The sequence below is a fragment of the Falco punctatus genome, assembly GCF_963210335.1.
Source record: "Falco punctatus genome assembly, chromosome: 8".
Classification (NCBI taxonomy): Eukaryota; Metazoa; Chordata; class Aves; order Falconiformes; family Falconidae; genus Falco; species Falco punctatus.
In genome coordinates this window covers 15,224,412-15,241,821 of record NC_137588.1, presented here as the reverse complement: position 1 = coordinate 15,241,821, position 17,410 = coordinate 15,224,412, and the positions used below count along the sequence as shown (strand labels likewise).

Here is a 17,410-nt window from a genome sequence, read left to right as displayed (position 1 = left end):
GTAAATATGGAGTGTGGCAGAACATGGAGAGGGCTAGTAGAGGAGTACCCCAGACCCCAGTCCTCTGTGCCTGGTTCTTAGGTTTATTTTAAGTTCAGCAGCCCTTAGTGGCCTCTTGAGTTACACCAAGTACTCTGGAATCCTACTGGTGCCAAAGAAAAGTTCTGTTTCTTTTTATGCCACCTGCAAGGCCTGTTTGTGAATGTTCTCTCTGCTTTCCTTGGGAAGGCTCAACCTCCGACTGCCCTGCAGGGGAGACTGTGTGGGGATGGGGGGAGAGGGAAGTGGGGAGGCTTGTGTCAGCTGCCTGCCCCCTCCTGTGCTCTGCACAGCTCACCCACAGCTCCGTACGCTCAGAGGCTCCCAAAACCGAAATGCAGTAGCCAGCAGGGGCCACCTGGGAGCCTTTCATACTGCTGACCCCTCATACCCTTCTTAAGGGTAATGACATACAGCAGTTGCAAATCTCTAGGTGTTACCTGTCATAATGTGCATGGATTTTTTGTTTTGTCTGTGCTAACTTGTGAAATCACAGAATCGATTTCTTATGTACCTTTTAACTATTGAATCTGCCCTTCTTATGGACATCCACATTCTCAAACCACCAAGTTTTTATACAATACTGCTGCTTATTTTGCTAGTTTTCATGCCTTTCGGTCCTCCTGGGACTGAAGGTTGTATCAGCTGATTGCCTCTTGTGTATGTTAAATGTTCTACAGAATTTAAGCATTGGACTGTTATTGGAATTGTGCAAAGATTTGTTATGTTATGACATTCTGTAAAATTTGCCTTTAAAAATACCAAACAAAAACAACCAGCAAAAATTGATCTTCTTTGTTATATCATATACTGTGCTCTCAGTTCAGCCTTTGGATCATCAGGTTAACTGACAAAATAACCATATTATTATTACTCCAAAAAGCTTGAATCCAATACGTATTTGGCATAGAATATTAATATATATTAAATATATCTTCCTGTAGATATCCTTTCTAAATAATAAAAACAAGATGTTAAAGCATTTGTTGCTCACCCTTTGTGAGTCTCTTGGAGAACTGCTCTGAGGAGCAAGAACAAAAACCTGCCTGATGCAGAAGCCTGTGCAGTGCTGGGGAAATGGATGGTGCAGAAATAAGAAATGGCTTTCTGGAATTGAAGTAGGCTTGGTGGTTGTTTATATCACTGGTTAGTTCTTTGCTGTGGTTTAAGAACGGAATAACCATGTCTTAAGCTTTTTTAAAGTAAAAATTTAGATATGGAGATAAGTCTTAGATCTTCCTCTCTGAAGACTACAGTATAAATCTGTGAAACTTGGTTTATTTTATGTGCTGTTTTTTCCTGAAGAGATACTGAGGGGGTAGGTACTGTATGTATGTGATCAATAGTCCTCAAAATAATTTCACCAGTGAATTCATTTATCCTATTCAGAATGCGGTGGCGAGGGGAGAAAAAGAAAAATATATCACTAAAGAATAATTAGCAGAATGAAATTGAGTTAGTAGGTGTGACATCCAATTATTTTCTGCCCTGAAGATAAATATCAAGTGAAGGTTGAATATTACAGCTTCAGTGTAGCACCTTTGCTTCTTCCAAATTGGGCAGAGTGAGAAGTAGCCAGGTTGTGTGAAGAAGGAAGGTGATGTCTCAGACCATTGTGGCTAGCACATAGTGTGGTTCGGGAGTGGGTTAGCCACTTGTGATTGCTCCTTTAATGAGGACTTGTTCTTCATAAAGATTATTGGTTTGTGGCTTGCTACATGGCAAGTTTAATTTTTATAGTCTTTCTACTCTGTGTTCTACGTTCTGAGGTGGTTCTTAATGCAGAAAGGTTGAATGTCGAGCTTTTTGAAAGACTTGTGTGGTCCGACGTGGCACCCTGGAGGGCGAAGGCTGAAGCACAGCATTGCTCTGACACACCTAAGGATTTCTTCTAGGCTTTCCCACTAAGAAGGCAGCTTTAAATAGTTGCACTTCATGTCGTGACTGGCTGAGCTAACATTGCTGTGTGATAACTGGGTTCCCCAATCAACTGAAGGGTTGACATGGGGTGGAAAAGCCAGACATGACAGACTATGTCAGATTAGCAGCGTGTAATAGACCTTACCCCATGAACTGCAAACCAAATGCAGTCTTATGGGATGCTTAGGGTCTTGTAGATATGGTTTCAGCTGTGAAATGTGAGTGTGAGAGCGTTCTTCTTCCCTTCATCAAAAGTGATGAAAACACATTGCATTTTAAACCCCTGGTGCACTTTACTTGATCCTACTCTGGAAATACTGTATCGTTGTGTCAGGTCGATGCCGTACTTGCATTGTGTCGTGGTTTTAATGTTATTGCTACCTTGAAATCTATTTCATACACTTGTTTTTTGCTAGGAAGCTGCACAGATATTTTTTTTTCTTCATGAGGCTATAGGTATCATTTTTTCCTTTCTTGTTGGTTACGTAGCAGTCCAATTAATTCTTGGACTTCCGAAAAAATAATTTTATAGTCTATTAAGAAAAACTCAACTGTTTAAATAGGTAGTTGTCATAAACAATGTCATGAGTAGCTTTATGTCCATGTAAGTTACAGTTTGTGGAAAAATAAGTATTGTTAGAGAAAAGTTTCATTACTGAACAGATGTAGAACTGGCTTAAACATTTTACATAGATTGTATAATTATCTGTTGGAAGTAAGTTAAAAATGCTGTTAAGAATTTTTTTACGTTGTGTGAAAATGGCCTATTTCTCACAAGTTAGTAATTCTTCCATTCCATATTTCTGACTTCATGTTGAATTTACCATTTTCCCCATGTGCTATTTCTCTCAGAATTTCTACAGTATATAACTTATGTAGCCAGCACTTTTTTTTTTGTGTGACAGAGGTGGTTTATTGATTTGTTTGTGTAGCTGTAAGAATTTAATTATACTGATGAGATGCAGAAGTGCTTGTATTGGCTTCTTAATGTAGTTCTGTTATTCCTTCTAATAAAGTACTCTACTGCTCAGACTCTGTCCTCGAGTTGTGTTGTATTAAATGCAGATGTGTGATGCAGACAATTGTGCTTTGGAATGAGACTGGAAATGATCATAGAACCATTTAGCTTGGAAAAGACCTTTAAGATCATAAAGTCCAACTGACAACCTAGCACTGCCAAGTCCACCACTAAACCAAGTGCCACATCTTTTAAATACCTCCAGGAATGTGACTCCTGCCCTGTTCTAATGCTTGACCACCCTTTCAGTGAAGAAATCTTTCCTAATACCCCATCTAAACCTCCCCTGGTGCAACTTGAGGCTATTCCCTCTTGTTTACTGCTTGTTACTTGGGAGAAGAGACTGACAGACTCCTGTTTACAAATTCCTTGCAGGTAGTTGTAGAGAGTGATAAGGTCTCCCCTCAGCCTCCCTTTCTCTAGGCTAACCCCCCCAGTTCCCTCAGCTGCTTCTCATTGGACTTGTTCTCTAGACCCTTCACCAGCTTCGTTGCCCTTCTCTGGACATGCTCAAGCACTCAGTGAAACTTAGTTCACTTGATTGGAGTGTAGCACAGACATTCAGGTCTGAACAATAAAGAGACTTGGTTTCAAGTAGTAAAAACTGTAGGCATGAAGAGGCACTGATACAGTGGTGAGAAAGCCAGTATCATTCACTTGAAGGAGGAAAGTTTCTAGGTTAATGGAAAAAAACCTTACACAAGCAGTCTTGACAACGTGTATATGCTTTAATGAAGTTTAAGAGGATGGATTTCATACTTGCTGGGTTTTGGTGCAATTTTCAGTTCTTTATAGCTTTCATTTTCTGTATATTTGGGTCATTAGTTTTGCTAGTAACTATCTTAAGTGGTTATTTATTTCATGGAAATAAACAAAACTTTAAAGAAGTAGTTCTGTAGGACTTTAATAAACATGAACGAAGCAATGATCCATGCTTACTGTTGTTGAGATGTTACTGTGTCTAGAAATAATGCAAGCAATCTGACATTAATGGTGTCTTGGATTTTTTTTTTTCAGGCTTCTCTGTGTAGTTCAAATAAGCACAGGATGGGGAAATTTAGTAAGTGTTCATTGTGCAGGAAATGAAGTTTCTAAACGCTTGTTTGTGCAAACGAAATTCCATGCATGTTTTTAAACTGTTATAAAACTGTTCTATGGTGTATACATTTTGATGTGTAGAATTGACATGTAGGTGAGAATTTACTTTTTTTACATCTTGGGAGAGGATAAAGACAGTTCTGCCTGATGTTAATGTTTCTCCTCACTGTAAAATGTTGTGCCCAATTGCATGCATTTGAGTTTTGCATAACAGGATGCATGGTAAGCAGTTGTGTACAGGTACCTCTAGGGACAATGGAATTTCCTCTGGTTAAAGTAGGTGTGTGTCTTAGCTTGAGAATATAATAAAATAGACTTTGCTGCATGTGGCTTTTATTTGGCATCATCAGTTTCATATGACTTACCAGATCAGATTCAGGATATTGATGAGATAATTTTTACTTGAGAATGACCCATTTTTTTGCAATTTCAGCAGACTTCATGGTCAGATACTTTTCAAGTGTTTCAGTATATAATTTCAGATGTTATTGTGCCTGTATTTTAAAAAAAGTAAAAGAAAACAGTAAACATTTTTAAGGACTTTGGTTTGTTTAAACTGCATTATGTAAGTGTGACCTGTGCTTTGAGTTTTATCATATGGTCATGCAATGTTCTTCAAAAACTCGTGGTAGAAGGAAGCGCATTTTGTAGTATATCTTGAATATAGAAAAGCTTTAAAAATGTTTCTTTTGCAACCTTTGTAGCTTCCTTGATTTCCCCCTACCCTGAATGGCAACTTGAGCAAGTGGCTTTCCACCTTCATACTGTCTACTGTGTTGTCAGTCCATCTATGCAGCCACTGGCACAGCCAAGCAGGGTCTCTTAGAGGTAATCCAAGTCCTGATCTTTGTAAGAGAATATTCAGTTTGTACCTGCCAATTTATACCTCTAAGGGTACTTTGTAGCTGTCTTTTTTTATGCTCATCAGTTATAGAAATTACGGTAGAAGTACTAATCTGTTTTTAAGCCTTCTGAATTTCTGAAAACTAACAAAAAATGATGGCTTCTTTCTTTCAGTGAGGACGTTGGATTTCATTGCATTGCATATGTAACTATAGCTGATCACTATGTAGCCTGCAGGTAAGGACTGGCCAAAGTAAGGATTTTGGGATGGTCCCATAAATAGCTGGAGTCTTATCAGGACTGCTGTTTTTACAAAGAAGGAGATAGTGGTATGCTTTTTCTGGGAGGATACAAGCTCTCTGGACACTTCATAATTACAGTGAGTTTCTTCCTATTCTGTGTAGTTTATTTAAAAAAAAAAAATAAGGGAAAAAAAGGAGCAAAGTATTGCCTTAAGAAGACAAATCAGGCAATACTTAAAGGCCACATGACCTATGATGCTTATTTCAAGCTTTCTCTGAAGCCTTAACTAGCCCTTTAGTTGTGGAAGAAGGGCATACTGGGTTTAATACTTTTTCACATTTTCACAGTAAAGTAAGCAGTAACCAGCAGTTGTATTACTAATGAATTGGACTTTCATACAATTTTTGTGTCCAGTGACATTTTTGCCTGAGACAAAATGAATTCAGGGTCATACTTACTTGCTATTTAAATAAAAGCAGTTCCCTGGTATTAATGTTCTGCATGTAAAAAAAATTTCTCCTTGAAGTAAATCTACAGTGTGAAGAAAGGGGGAGGATGTCTGGGTGGGCCTGTATCCCAGTTCATATAGTTTAATGTTTAAAGTACAATCCACCCTAACATTTAAAAATATGACTAAAATTTTAATTGTAGTCTAATATATGTTATGTAAGTATGGGCATAAAAATACTGACAAGTCAGTATGGAGTAATTTAAGTAATTACTAAATACTACATTGTCAAGAACTTGGATGGGTTTTGATAAAGACCTTTCCAGTTTAGACAGCAGACTTTTCACCACCCCTCGCCCCAGCCCCCCCCCCCCCCCCGGTTATTCAGGCAGACCTGGCAGGTCTCAATATTGAGATTTCATGAAGAATGCAGAGCAAAGAGCAGCGCGGAGGCTGAGGAGTAAACAGGGAGTGTAGTAGTCAGGTGAAAGAGGTGTTTAAAACAAACCAGCAGCACTGGTGCGCTGTGTGTTGTCCTGTCTCCCACCCCCCAAAATACCCCAGTTAGAAGTCTTGCATCTAGCCTGTTAGCAACAGAGTTTAGAAATGCATGTGGTTTTCACTTACAGTAAAACCAGAAATCTGCAATCTGGCATTCAGTTTTACAGCGTTTTTGGGACAGAGGCGATGTGACTTTCCCCAATGAAAGTGAAGATAAATCCTGCAGCGTGTAAGAACACATGAATCTTGAGGCAAGGAAATTTTCTAGCTCTAAAGTTTTCTAAATAATTTTCCAAAAGGAACTTAACTCTTATTTTCAATTAATTCTGAAATTATTGCTGAGAATATTATTACTACTTTAAAAAGTTTAGGAGATTTATGTCATGTTGACCAAATAAGCCTATAATCAGCATAAGAATGGGTTCATTCTAATAGCTGGTTGGAGTCAGCCTTACTAGCGGCATGTTTTCCTTGTAGCCAATTTCACATGTGTCTTCAACTCACAGGCAAAGCAGCAGCATAGAAACTAAGGAATACTTGGAAAAAAGTTGTGATTGTCTGTTATAAATGTAACCTGGAATATCTGGTAAGACTTTGTGGGCTTTTCTTTCCTTCTCCGTTACCTTTGAGCACTTACTGATCTTAGAAGAAACCAGCTCAGCTCTTGCCTTCTCGGTTGCAAGTCAGTGCTCTTTCCCACTATGTTCCTTTTAATTAAGTTCATATGAAGTACTTGCTACTACTAGTTTTTAAATATTACTAATGTTTATGGACTTTAAATACATAACCTTAACTCAAAGGTGTCATTTTACCAATAAATTGTCATCAGACCCCAATACGTTCAATATTGTAGCTAGGATATATAAAATGTGATGTTTGTAACTGCTTTGTCCAATTCCTTGAACACATCCTTTCACAGAGGAGCAAAATACTGTTGGGTTGGGTTAGGAAATGAAATACCAGTTTCTTGTCTCCCCCCCGCCCCCCTTCACAGTTGTAGTTAATCATTTGGTTAGTCCTTAACATGTGCAGATGTTATCTCTAAAATGTTGTAAGGGGTAGGGAGAAAGCATAACAGATAGTACACTTTGATAAAAGGGCAAAAGAATGATGTACAGATACATTGTAATTTATTGTTTGGCTTTTTGCTAGTCTTTAATATTCTGGCTTTTTATGTAATATGCATCAGTCATTGCAAGTGAGCTGCTTTAGGCTGTCAATTTGACAAATGGTACATTTTAGTTTTTAAAGCTTTTTTGTAGCTTCATACTGTCTGTGAGTATATTCTTCTGTAGTGTGTCTAAGGTACTCCTTCAACATTACTTGAAATCTTTGAATATTCACCCATATTTTTGTTCCGTTGTAGGCAATTTCACTGTAATACTCTTACATCTTAAGAGAAAAATCTAATATGACAGGGCACTATAGGCAATGTTGGATTATCCCCATCGCCACCCCCACCGGGTTTTAATACATCCTTCTAGAATTTTGAAGGAGTCTGTTGATCTTTTAGTGCACTGTTCTTTGGCTTCTCTCTGTAATTGGTTATTGAAACACAAGTAGCTATTAAGACTGATCTTAGAGGTATCTGCTTTAGTAGATGAAAGGACCTTGCTCTTCTATGGAGAACTAGTTTGTAAAATCAGTTTAAAAGAAAGAAGTGTCTATCTTTAAACTACATTCTTTTGTGTATTAGCAGTCACCAGGCTGGCCTTGTTCAGCCTTGTTCGGTGTTAACAGGCTATAGGTTCTGCTATGAAAACATCTGTAATGGAGATGCGAGTTTCCAGATATCCGCTGTTTTTTGCCAGTGACTTCTATGGTTCTGTGATCACAATATGAAATGAAATCAATTGAAATTCAGTCACTCCCGAAGTTTAGCATGGGGAGGGGGTTGTAGAAGTTCAGATATGGCAAATGCAGGACACTATGTTACATGTAGAAACTTTTTGTTTGTTTTCTGTTTGATGTCTTTGGATCCTGATTTGGGATTTTTTTACTTTACCATTGTAGAGACAATATTCAGTTTGTAGATTCCTCCTCTATTAATACAATTATTTTTACATAGTTGTAATTGCCTTTATAGTTCTTCTCTACAACAGCAGCTTGTTTGCTTCTTCCTGGTAACGTCAGTGAGTGTCAGGTTATGGCTGTGTATCTCTGACAGCATGTGAGGAGCTGGTGTGTCTTCATTTCCAGCTGTTGAGGGCTCCACTAACTTTCTTCCTAATACCCCTCTGCGTGTGTGGTGTTCCCTGTAAAGCCCATTATCCCTTGCTGTGCCTGTGGGCTTCCAGAGCAGGACTAACTTGTGTTCTGCTGGATCAGAGCATGTGGAGAATTCACAGGTGATTGTCAACTGTGGTTGCTTTAAACTGTGGCTGAGGAGTTTGCAAATGCAGGTATCAAAAGGATATTATTTTTCTGAAAAATCTTGGGGGGAAGGAGGAAAAAAAAAAAGGGAGTGGGGGAGGGAGAAAGGAGGAGTCTTAAGCTTTTGTAACATTTGAGGCTGCTTTTGTGCTTTGTTTCCAGCTACTACACACTCTGGTTTCCTAGGAGTGCAGTGCTGAAGATCCTGGTTGGTTGATGTCCTACAGGATGTCCAAGTTAGCAAGGGTGTGATGTATTTTACATCAGCAGCTCCTGTCAAAACAGTAGCTTGCAAGCACTCCTAGTTGTCCTCCTCATTGCTGATGGTTGGGTTTTTTTGCATATTGGTGTCTAATTGTCACATTTTTCTCTATCAAAATATGAAATCCATTAAAGTAATGTTAAAAAAAGTAGCACTTGGGGTTATCTCATCGGTCTGTACTTTTTCCAGTTCAGGATCCTGGTCATGAATCTCGTGTGTATCTCATCTCTGTAACAAAAGCTTTTTGAAGCAGTATTATTAAGTGTTCTCAAACTGGAAGGCCAGATAGCACATGTTATCTACTCGTACCAGGAGTGTGATGTCTTGGCTTCACAGTTTAAGCTTCTTTTTGTCATAGGACAATTTCTGTGTACCCGGAATTGGTAGATTTTTGTGCCACCAACAAATTCACTATTGCAGTGCAGGATTTTATTTTTTTTTAGCCCATTCCAGATTTTCTTCGAGAGTTGAATAGCATGTCCTGCATTCCAATCTGTAGCATTAAAATATCGTGAGTTTTAATTGCCAAGAATATGTGTTTTTATGCTGTACTATGTTACCTCAAAGGATACTGCCCCAAGGACAAAGGTGGAAAAGCTGAATGAGGAAAAATAAAATAGCACTTTTTGTAGTTGCTAGGAAAGCTTTGCAATCTGTCAGAATTCAGTTGTACGTACCTTCCGTGTGTGTGTGTGTGAAGTGCAGGGAGAACACAAAGGAAATAGGTTTTTAGAATACCAGTGAAGTTTGTTGTGTTACAAGCTCTTTCTATTTCTTCTACTGGTAAGTAAACTGGTGCTTTACCAGTGATACTTGTCCCTTCCCCTGCTGCTCCACTCCCTCGAGTTCAGTTAACTCTAGCATTGAATTAAAAGCTTCAGTGAAGAGCATGAGTTAAGACTCAGTGAGTGATAAAAATTGATTTGTAAAGACCAGCAGTGCTGCACAGGAAGCAATTGGATTGGAGTGCTGGTGGGTAAGTCCTTTACTGTTACCTGAGGGAGTAAATAAATTTAAATAGTGGATGTTTTGGTGAGATCCCTCCTCTGTGTCATGTTCATTACCTGCAAAGGTTGTTTTTTTGGTTTTCACCCATATGTTAAATAGCTAAATCAGTTTCCAGCTAATTGGGTTAAGGCTTGTTACGGATGTGTCAAGCTTGGCAAGTAGAAAGTAAACCCTGATCTCAAAATATATCAGTTGTACTTTCAAAAGAAATGAAAGATCAGGAAGTCATTTCTATTACATTTATTTGTGTTTATGAATGTACCTTGAACATCTTACTGAAGCAATTACATGAATTTTTGGGTTAGCTAATTGCTTGTGCTACACAGAACAGACAATTATAACAAGCAGTCCAAAGCTGAATTGTGAAGTGCTATTTGGCTAAGATTTACTTAATCTTGCGTGTTTGTTAGCAGCTTTCAAACTCATTCTAAAACTTCCTCAAATTCTAAACTTCAGTCTTAATCCAGCAGACATATTTGCACAGCATTAAGTGTGAGCTAAGCCACATTTATTTCAATGAGAGCACACTTGAGCCTGCAGTTCTTGTCGCTCCTGAATTCGTTATCTCGTTTTAGCTTTTGCTCACTAGATTTCACTCTGATGCTTCTGCTTGGAAGGTTTGTTCAGAATTGGGTATTTTCAATATGGATGATCTTAGGATCTGATGGCGTTATGCTGGGAAATTGAAGCAGGTTTAACAGCTCTGTTGTAGCAGCAGGATGCCTCCAAATACTAGCAGCAGCCTCAATGTGCACATGCAATTTCATAGAATCGTAGAATCGTGTAGGTTGGAAAAGACCTTTAAGATGATGAAGTCCAACCATTAACCCCAGACTGCCAAGTCCACCGGTGCGGACAGCCAGTGGTAGTATCGTGGCTGGTTTCGGTAATGTTAGCTGTACTTAATGAATTTTGCCCATGTTTGTATGAATACTTAGGAGGAGGAGAGGTGATACTTCTCTTGATATTTTTGGGAGGTTTTGGGGTTGTGTGTTTTTTTTTTTTATTTTGGGAGGCTAACTGGGAGTTAATACTTTCTTTGATACAAATAGATTTCTGAAGATACTGCGTGAATATGAAGCCAGGCTTCCATAGGTGAGCTCTTAACTTTCTAGCAGATCTGAGGGAATGTGATTGACCATGGCTTCCGTTTGCTGTAACAGAATTCCTTGGAGTTACCTGCCTGATACCACCTGGCTTCAGACGGGCAGTCCTCTTCTGCCTTTCAAAGGCTGCCAGACTTGGTAAAGTAAAAGAACGAGCCTTAGATTTACTTTGAGGTATAATGTGCTCATAGTTAGAAGGTTGTACAGAGAACCTTATTTCCACTTAAATTTCTTTGATTTTAGTGGAGCAACATTAATAATAAAAGAGTAATTTTAGAAATTAACTTCCTAGTATTCTGAAGTTGTTAGGAATAATGCATAAAGCATGGTGAGGTATATGGAATTTAAATAAGTAATATAATTTAGGATGCTGCATCTCCAGAGGTCATGTTAATTTCATAGGAAATTTAATATCTGAATAACTCATTGTGAAGACTGGAAATAGTTAGAAATTATTACTTCAAAAAGTTTTACGGTATATTGTGAGGGTTGCCGACAGGTTCCTTGCCACGATCATCATAATTCAGAAATGTAAATAATAGAGCATTTATTTTTCTTATGGTCTTTTAAACTTAGTCTCTAGAGTTGTAAAACAGGAGTTGGAACCTCTGCTTTATTTTTAAATATGGTGACAATGTCAGCAGAGAAAGAAGAGGCCTGAAAGCCTGTATCTGTCTGATTTATGTGCAGTAGAATTAGAAGTAGATCTAGTTGTTCTGCCTTTTTTTTTTTTTTTTTTCTTTAAAAAACCTGATGTGGTATTCTCCTAAACAGAATTGAATCATAATGCCTGAGAGAGTGCAGTTTATTGACAGCTCTTTTAAAATTATTTTTATTTTTATTTTATATTTATTTATATTTTATTAGTTCATAAAATATTTATTTATTATTATTTTATACAAGCAAAATTGTATGATGGATTTCTGATGGAAGATTAAAAAAAAAAGAAATCCAGCTTTTTTTTTTTTTTTCTCAAGATCAGGTGAAGAATGCAACACTAAAGGCTGCTTTTTTACTCTTGTTATTAATTTGATTGATATGAGGGAGTAACTTTTCACCAAATTAATAAATCCTTGCTTTCAAAGAAATGCTTTTGTTGTTGTATATGTGAGGGTAACACAGTAATACGATATTGGGATTTACTTGGGTAATGGAGCAATGCTAATGTACAGGCTACTTGGTTTGATGCTACTTTTAGTTCTAGACTGTCCAAAAAGTAAAACAAACAAAATCCTCAGGATAAGCCTTTGCTGTTCTTGTGTGGGGAAGTACCGACCATGCTAGAACAATAGAAATGTTGAAAAATAAGATGGTGACAAGACATATTAGAAGCTTGCAAGTAAGAGTGCTCAAGACACTTTCCAGTAGTAGACACTACTGTTCTTGTTTTACACATGGGAAGGTGAGGCCAGGTTAGTGACCTGCGTACAACAGGTCGTGACATGAAGTGATTAAACCTTAGTTGTGTGCCATGACTTTCTGCCTGTTTCGGTGCTTTTTCCTCTGGCTAAATTCTGGACTGTGTACAGTAGAGTATTGAGGATCTCCAGCAGTAGTGAGGCTGTGAAAAAGTGCTCTTCAGTGACTGAATCTAGTGATTGAACTCATCAGGATGAGTTTTAGATTAGTAGAGTGAAATTCCCTTTTTAGCCGGGACAAGCAAATACTCAAAAAATAATAATATGTGCAGATCTAAAAGAAGCAATATTGGATGCTGTATATTACAGATTTTTTTTTTTAAAGTAATTGAAGATTTAATAAAGATTCTTAAAACTCTTCAAGAAGGACTCCTACACATTTAGGTCTCAAGAAAAAATTCTAACATTATTGGTTCAATATTAACTGTATAGTTGGTTAAAGAGAAGCAATATTCTCATAGAGGATTTTGCTTTTGAGATTCATGGCTCGGAACAGTGTTGTGTGTGTGGATGTGGGGGAGTTTCTTACTATTACTTCTGTGTGAAACCAGACAGAAGGCTGGCTCAGGGACAGCTGGCGTAGCAGGGTCCCCTGGGACTGTGTATAGTAAGTCCTGGTGCCTTGGCTTGGGAGCAGTTCATTCAGCACGCTGTCCCTTTGCAGCACATGCTGAAGGCCTGAGCTGCTGAATTGCTGTGAAGGCAAGTCGGGTTAAAAAGTTGAGGCAAGCTTTTGAGCAGCATTACGATTTTTCTTATATACCTGTAATTATGCTTTTAGCCTGATATAATCACCCTACAGCTTCTAAAATGTCCTGTATATAATTCAGATCTACTCAGTGCAAATTAGAAGTGTATGTCAGTGTTAACTGGATTTTAAGATGGAACTTAAAAAGTACAGTTATTTGACTTAATAAAATGTGATGCTGCGGTGCTAGTGAAACAAGATATGTTCCAGCACCTTTCAAATACCTTTCTCCATCTCATTTTCCAACTCTGAACTCCACTTGCAAGTCAAAAAGAGAAGTTATTGGTAGGATGGCGATGGCTTTTGTGATCTTGGGTCATGAAGAGAAAGTATGTTTCCATAGAGGCTTTATCGCCAAGTGATCCCTGTTATTTGTACCATATAGTCACACGAAAGAGAGAAATTAAGAAATTATTTGGTTCATTCTTACTGTTGGAATAGAACCTGCAATCTTAAAATGTAGCACTATAAGCTCAGTCTTGAAACAGCTTTTGGTTAGGTTGACTTTGAATAAGAGGATTTGTGTGTGAAATTAATTGGGAATTTCAGATCAGTTGCTCGTATGTAAATGTTCCTGGTGTGCTTTCTCTCTTCCACCACATTTGACATGCTTTTTGACAGTTGGACAGCAACACAGTTCAGTAGACAGTGAACCTGAACTAGGTTTCTTTGTTCTTCCAACCTGTGATAAACCAGAGTGGTTATAAAAATAATAAGCTGGCAACAATGAAGGAGAACACAGAACTCAACATTGCAACTGCATGGAAGCAGTAAACTCCTGTGCATTCTGTTGAACTGACTCTGAAACTTAAAGCCAGGGTCTCTTCTCTGGCATTAGTGCTGCTTTTAGTTGACATCACTGTCCTTACAGTTTACATAGTATTTGTATTCAGTTGTGCAAAGCTTCACTAAAACTGGTTTATTAATTTTTATAATTGCAATTATTAAAAAGAATAAGCAAAAGAGCTTTACTGCAGAAGGTGCTACACACAGTTTGTGAGATAGGAACTAAAGTGCTATAAAGTCACTTCAAATATGAATTTGTTTCAACCTGGCAAATCTTTGTAGCATTCTGACCCACACACATTGTTATTAAAACTGAAATCTTGAGAACTAACTTGTCATCAAAGAATGTTACGAGCAGAAGAGAGAAAGGTGAACCTGGAGCAGAACCTCTCTTCAGGCATAAGGAATTAATGAATGACAATTGACTTTAAGCAGAGAATTTCTGGGGATCCCTACGTTTCCCAGAAGGCAAAGGCAGTTTGCCTTTGGCTTGTGCCTTAATTTAGCAGGGACAAGTAGTAATTTTGCAGACAGACAGTCCCCTAGAGAATCCTAATTCTTAATTGTATAAAAGCTCTAATTGTGTCCTTTTTTAAGTGCTAACTTAAATAAATTGTGCATATAGTTAATTGTGGTGTGAACATCCTGGATGAATCTAAGTGAAGCATGTAAGTCTCACAAGTATTACTTTAAAAAACAGAGTTAAGGTGTCCTAGTTTCAGCTGGGATGGAGTTAACTTTCTTAGTAGCTGGTGCAGCGCCGTGTTTTGGCTGTGATGTGAGAACAATGTTAACAGGACACTGATGTTTTCAGTTGTTGCTGGGTGATGCTTATACTAAATCAAGGACTTTTTGGGTTCTTGGGCCCTGCCAGCGAGAGGGCTGGAGTGGCACAAGAAATTGGGAGGGGACACAGCCAGGACAGGTGACCTGAACTAGCCAAAGGGATATTCCATACCATGGGACATCATGCTCAGTATATAAACTGGGGGAAGGAGGAGGAAGGGGGGACATCATCTGACATTATGCTGTTTGTCTCCACGAGTAACGGTTATGCATGATGGAGCCCTGCTTCCCTGGGGGCAGCTGAACACCTGCCTGCCCATGGGAAGTATTAATAATTTTTGTTATTAACTGTAGAACATACATTTAGCTTAAAGGGATATTGGAGATGCTTTCTTGCGGTGTGTTCTGTGTAACTGCTCCCTGGTAGAACAGACACGCTGTAAGAATTTTAGTTTGGTTAAGATCATTTAATCAACTGCTTAACTGTGGAAGGTACATTTGGGGAAAAAAGAAAAAGTGGTGTTGAATGAGAAATGAATGGTAACGACCTGGACATGTCTTAAATTGAATGGAATTTCCAAAATCCCTATAGATAGAAATATTATGGAAGTAATCACCACTTAAAACATCTGAAGAAGTGTTCTCCCTGTTGCTGTTCCAGGAAGAAAATATGAACTTTGAATAATAATAAAAAAAAAAGTAGAAGAAAGATTAGGAGTATGTTCCTTTTAACAGAAAGATATAGATATATATACATACATACTACTAAAATGTATTTTATATTTCAGTGTATGCTTTGGGGATGTTGATACTTTCTTGACACACTTAACATTACGAACTAGTGGATATATACAACTCCTAATGACTATTTTTGATTGGGTTATAAATCACCCACGCATTGTCTACAATTAGTGAATTCTTGGGCAACTGTAATACATTTCAAACACACATAGATTAATACTGCATTTACTAAGGAAGAAGAGGAGCAGAACTTAATCAGCGTATTTAGACCATGTTTCAGCATGGAAAATTTCCCCTTTAGTTGCAGTTAGGTTTCTGATTGGAAAAAATGGACTTTGAAATAGTAAGACAACTGCAAAATATTTCATCTCCTGTATAAATTTAGTATAACTTCAGTGTCTCTAAAGATAGCTTGTGACATATATATATCTTAATAGCCCTGGTGCAAAAATGTTTTGAAATGGGTTTCCATGGGCAAATTGAACGCTTTTTAGGGAGTCTACACAACTAAGTAATTAAGGCCAGTAGTCTCCAGCAGCAAGTTCATTGTATGAGGAACACAATTCTTATATCATCATTATATTATTGCTTTTCAGAACAAAGAAATATGGCCCTTTTTTAGCACAGTGCCAGCATGATTTTAGTCCTACAAAAAAGAAGTGGAAAAGTATATTGTATTAGTTGAATGACTAATAGTTGATCAGTTTTTTGATCAAATGGGCTATCTCACAAACCCAGATTCTTTAATGTAAGATAGACCTAACCAATTAGGCAGGAGAAGTCACAGATGCAGTGTTTGTTTAAAAAAATGAAACCAAACAAACCCAAAACAACAACCCCCAACCTCCCTCTCCCCCAGGTTACTTGTCATACCAGGTGTGTGACTGAAAGCTGCCTGCTGTCCCTGAGTGCAGGGACCTGTTCAGCTGAACTTCAGAAACATCACTTAGCAGAAACTCGTGCACACCAGTTTATCTCCTTCACAGTGCTTCGGTGACCATTCCTGTGTTTGAAATGGCTGCAGACATCCTCTCTGGATGGCAGAACAAGGCAAGACGGTCAGTAATCATGGGTTCACTAAACTGGACTTCTTCAAATAGCTATTGAATTGCTCACTGAGGTGTCTCCACAGTCTAGCTGAGACAACGGGCTGTTAAGCTTGTGCTTGGTTGTTTCATTTAGAGGCTTTTGAGATCATTCCATGGTTGCTCTGAACTTTGCCGATAACCCTACTGAAATAAATTATTTTGGAACTGTTTTTCAGTAACTCTAAATTCAGGCAGTGACCTAAGCAATTAAAAAGAAAGTTATGCTTAGTTTTATGTAGCAGTAAACTTGTACGTTAGTTTTCAGGTTCATTTAGAGTTTGGGGCATGTATACAGACTTGTTTGATTAAATTCCAGATGTCACCGTATGGAAGAAGCATTAAAGAAAGAAATGCGAAAGATGGTTAAGGAAGATGAACCTGATCTTGCTTCTACCCTTTTAGACTCTGGAAATGCGTTAGTGCATTAACTGTCTGTAGACACAGTTATCATGGATACATTACAACAGATTACCACTTTTTTTTCTAAGGGCTTCAGTTATGCTTTTGAGTGCCTGGAATGTAGACAGATAAAGCTGTTACTCCTCACAAATGAATCAGATGCTTGACAGTCAGTTAAAACTTAATTTATGTGGGGGATATGAAGAGTGAGCATGGCAGAATTCCACATTTTACTGTTAACTTATTCTGTGACTCCTGATGAGCAAGCATCTCAGCCGATGAGCCCCAAAAGGAGATGGGCTGCTGATGCAGACATTAGAGAAACTCATTGTCTTATGTGAACTAGAACAAACTACCCCAGAGCATAATCCACAGCAAAGCCAGAAACGCGCTTGCTTTAAGGAATTTCCTGGTAGCCTTAGGGAGGGTATTAATAGAACTTTTCAAGCTTAACCTTGTTATAAGCCTGTAATGCTGCCCTTACTCATTCTTAAAAGTCAGGAATTTTAAGTAGATTAATGTGAAGACTAACACAGCCAAGCCTGAATCAGGATTTATGGTGTTGTCAGTGTCTAGTTAATTCTC

At 38.1% G+C, this 17,410-nt stretch overlaps 1 protein-coding gene across 5 annotated transcripts in view; it reads left to right on the top strand.

The window, feature by feature from the left end:
• Nucleotides 1–17,410, top strand: part of PARD3B (par-3 family cell polarity regulator beta) — a 412,825-nt gene that overhangs the window by 57,370 nt on the left and 338,045 nt on the right. The window contains exon 1 of one of the 5 annotated variants that reach the window (XM_080400257.1): nucleotides 5,977–16,396. The exons of the other annotated variants lie outside the window; for them this stretch is intronic. Coding sequence (XP_080256383.1) covers nucleotides 16,376–16,396 — 21 coding nt within the window. The 5' untranslated portion in view covers nucleotides 5,977–16,375. Of the gene's footprint in view, nucleotides 1–5,976; nucleotides 16,397–17,410 lie in introns of those variants that run through there. 5 annotated transcript variants of the gene reach the window in all.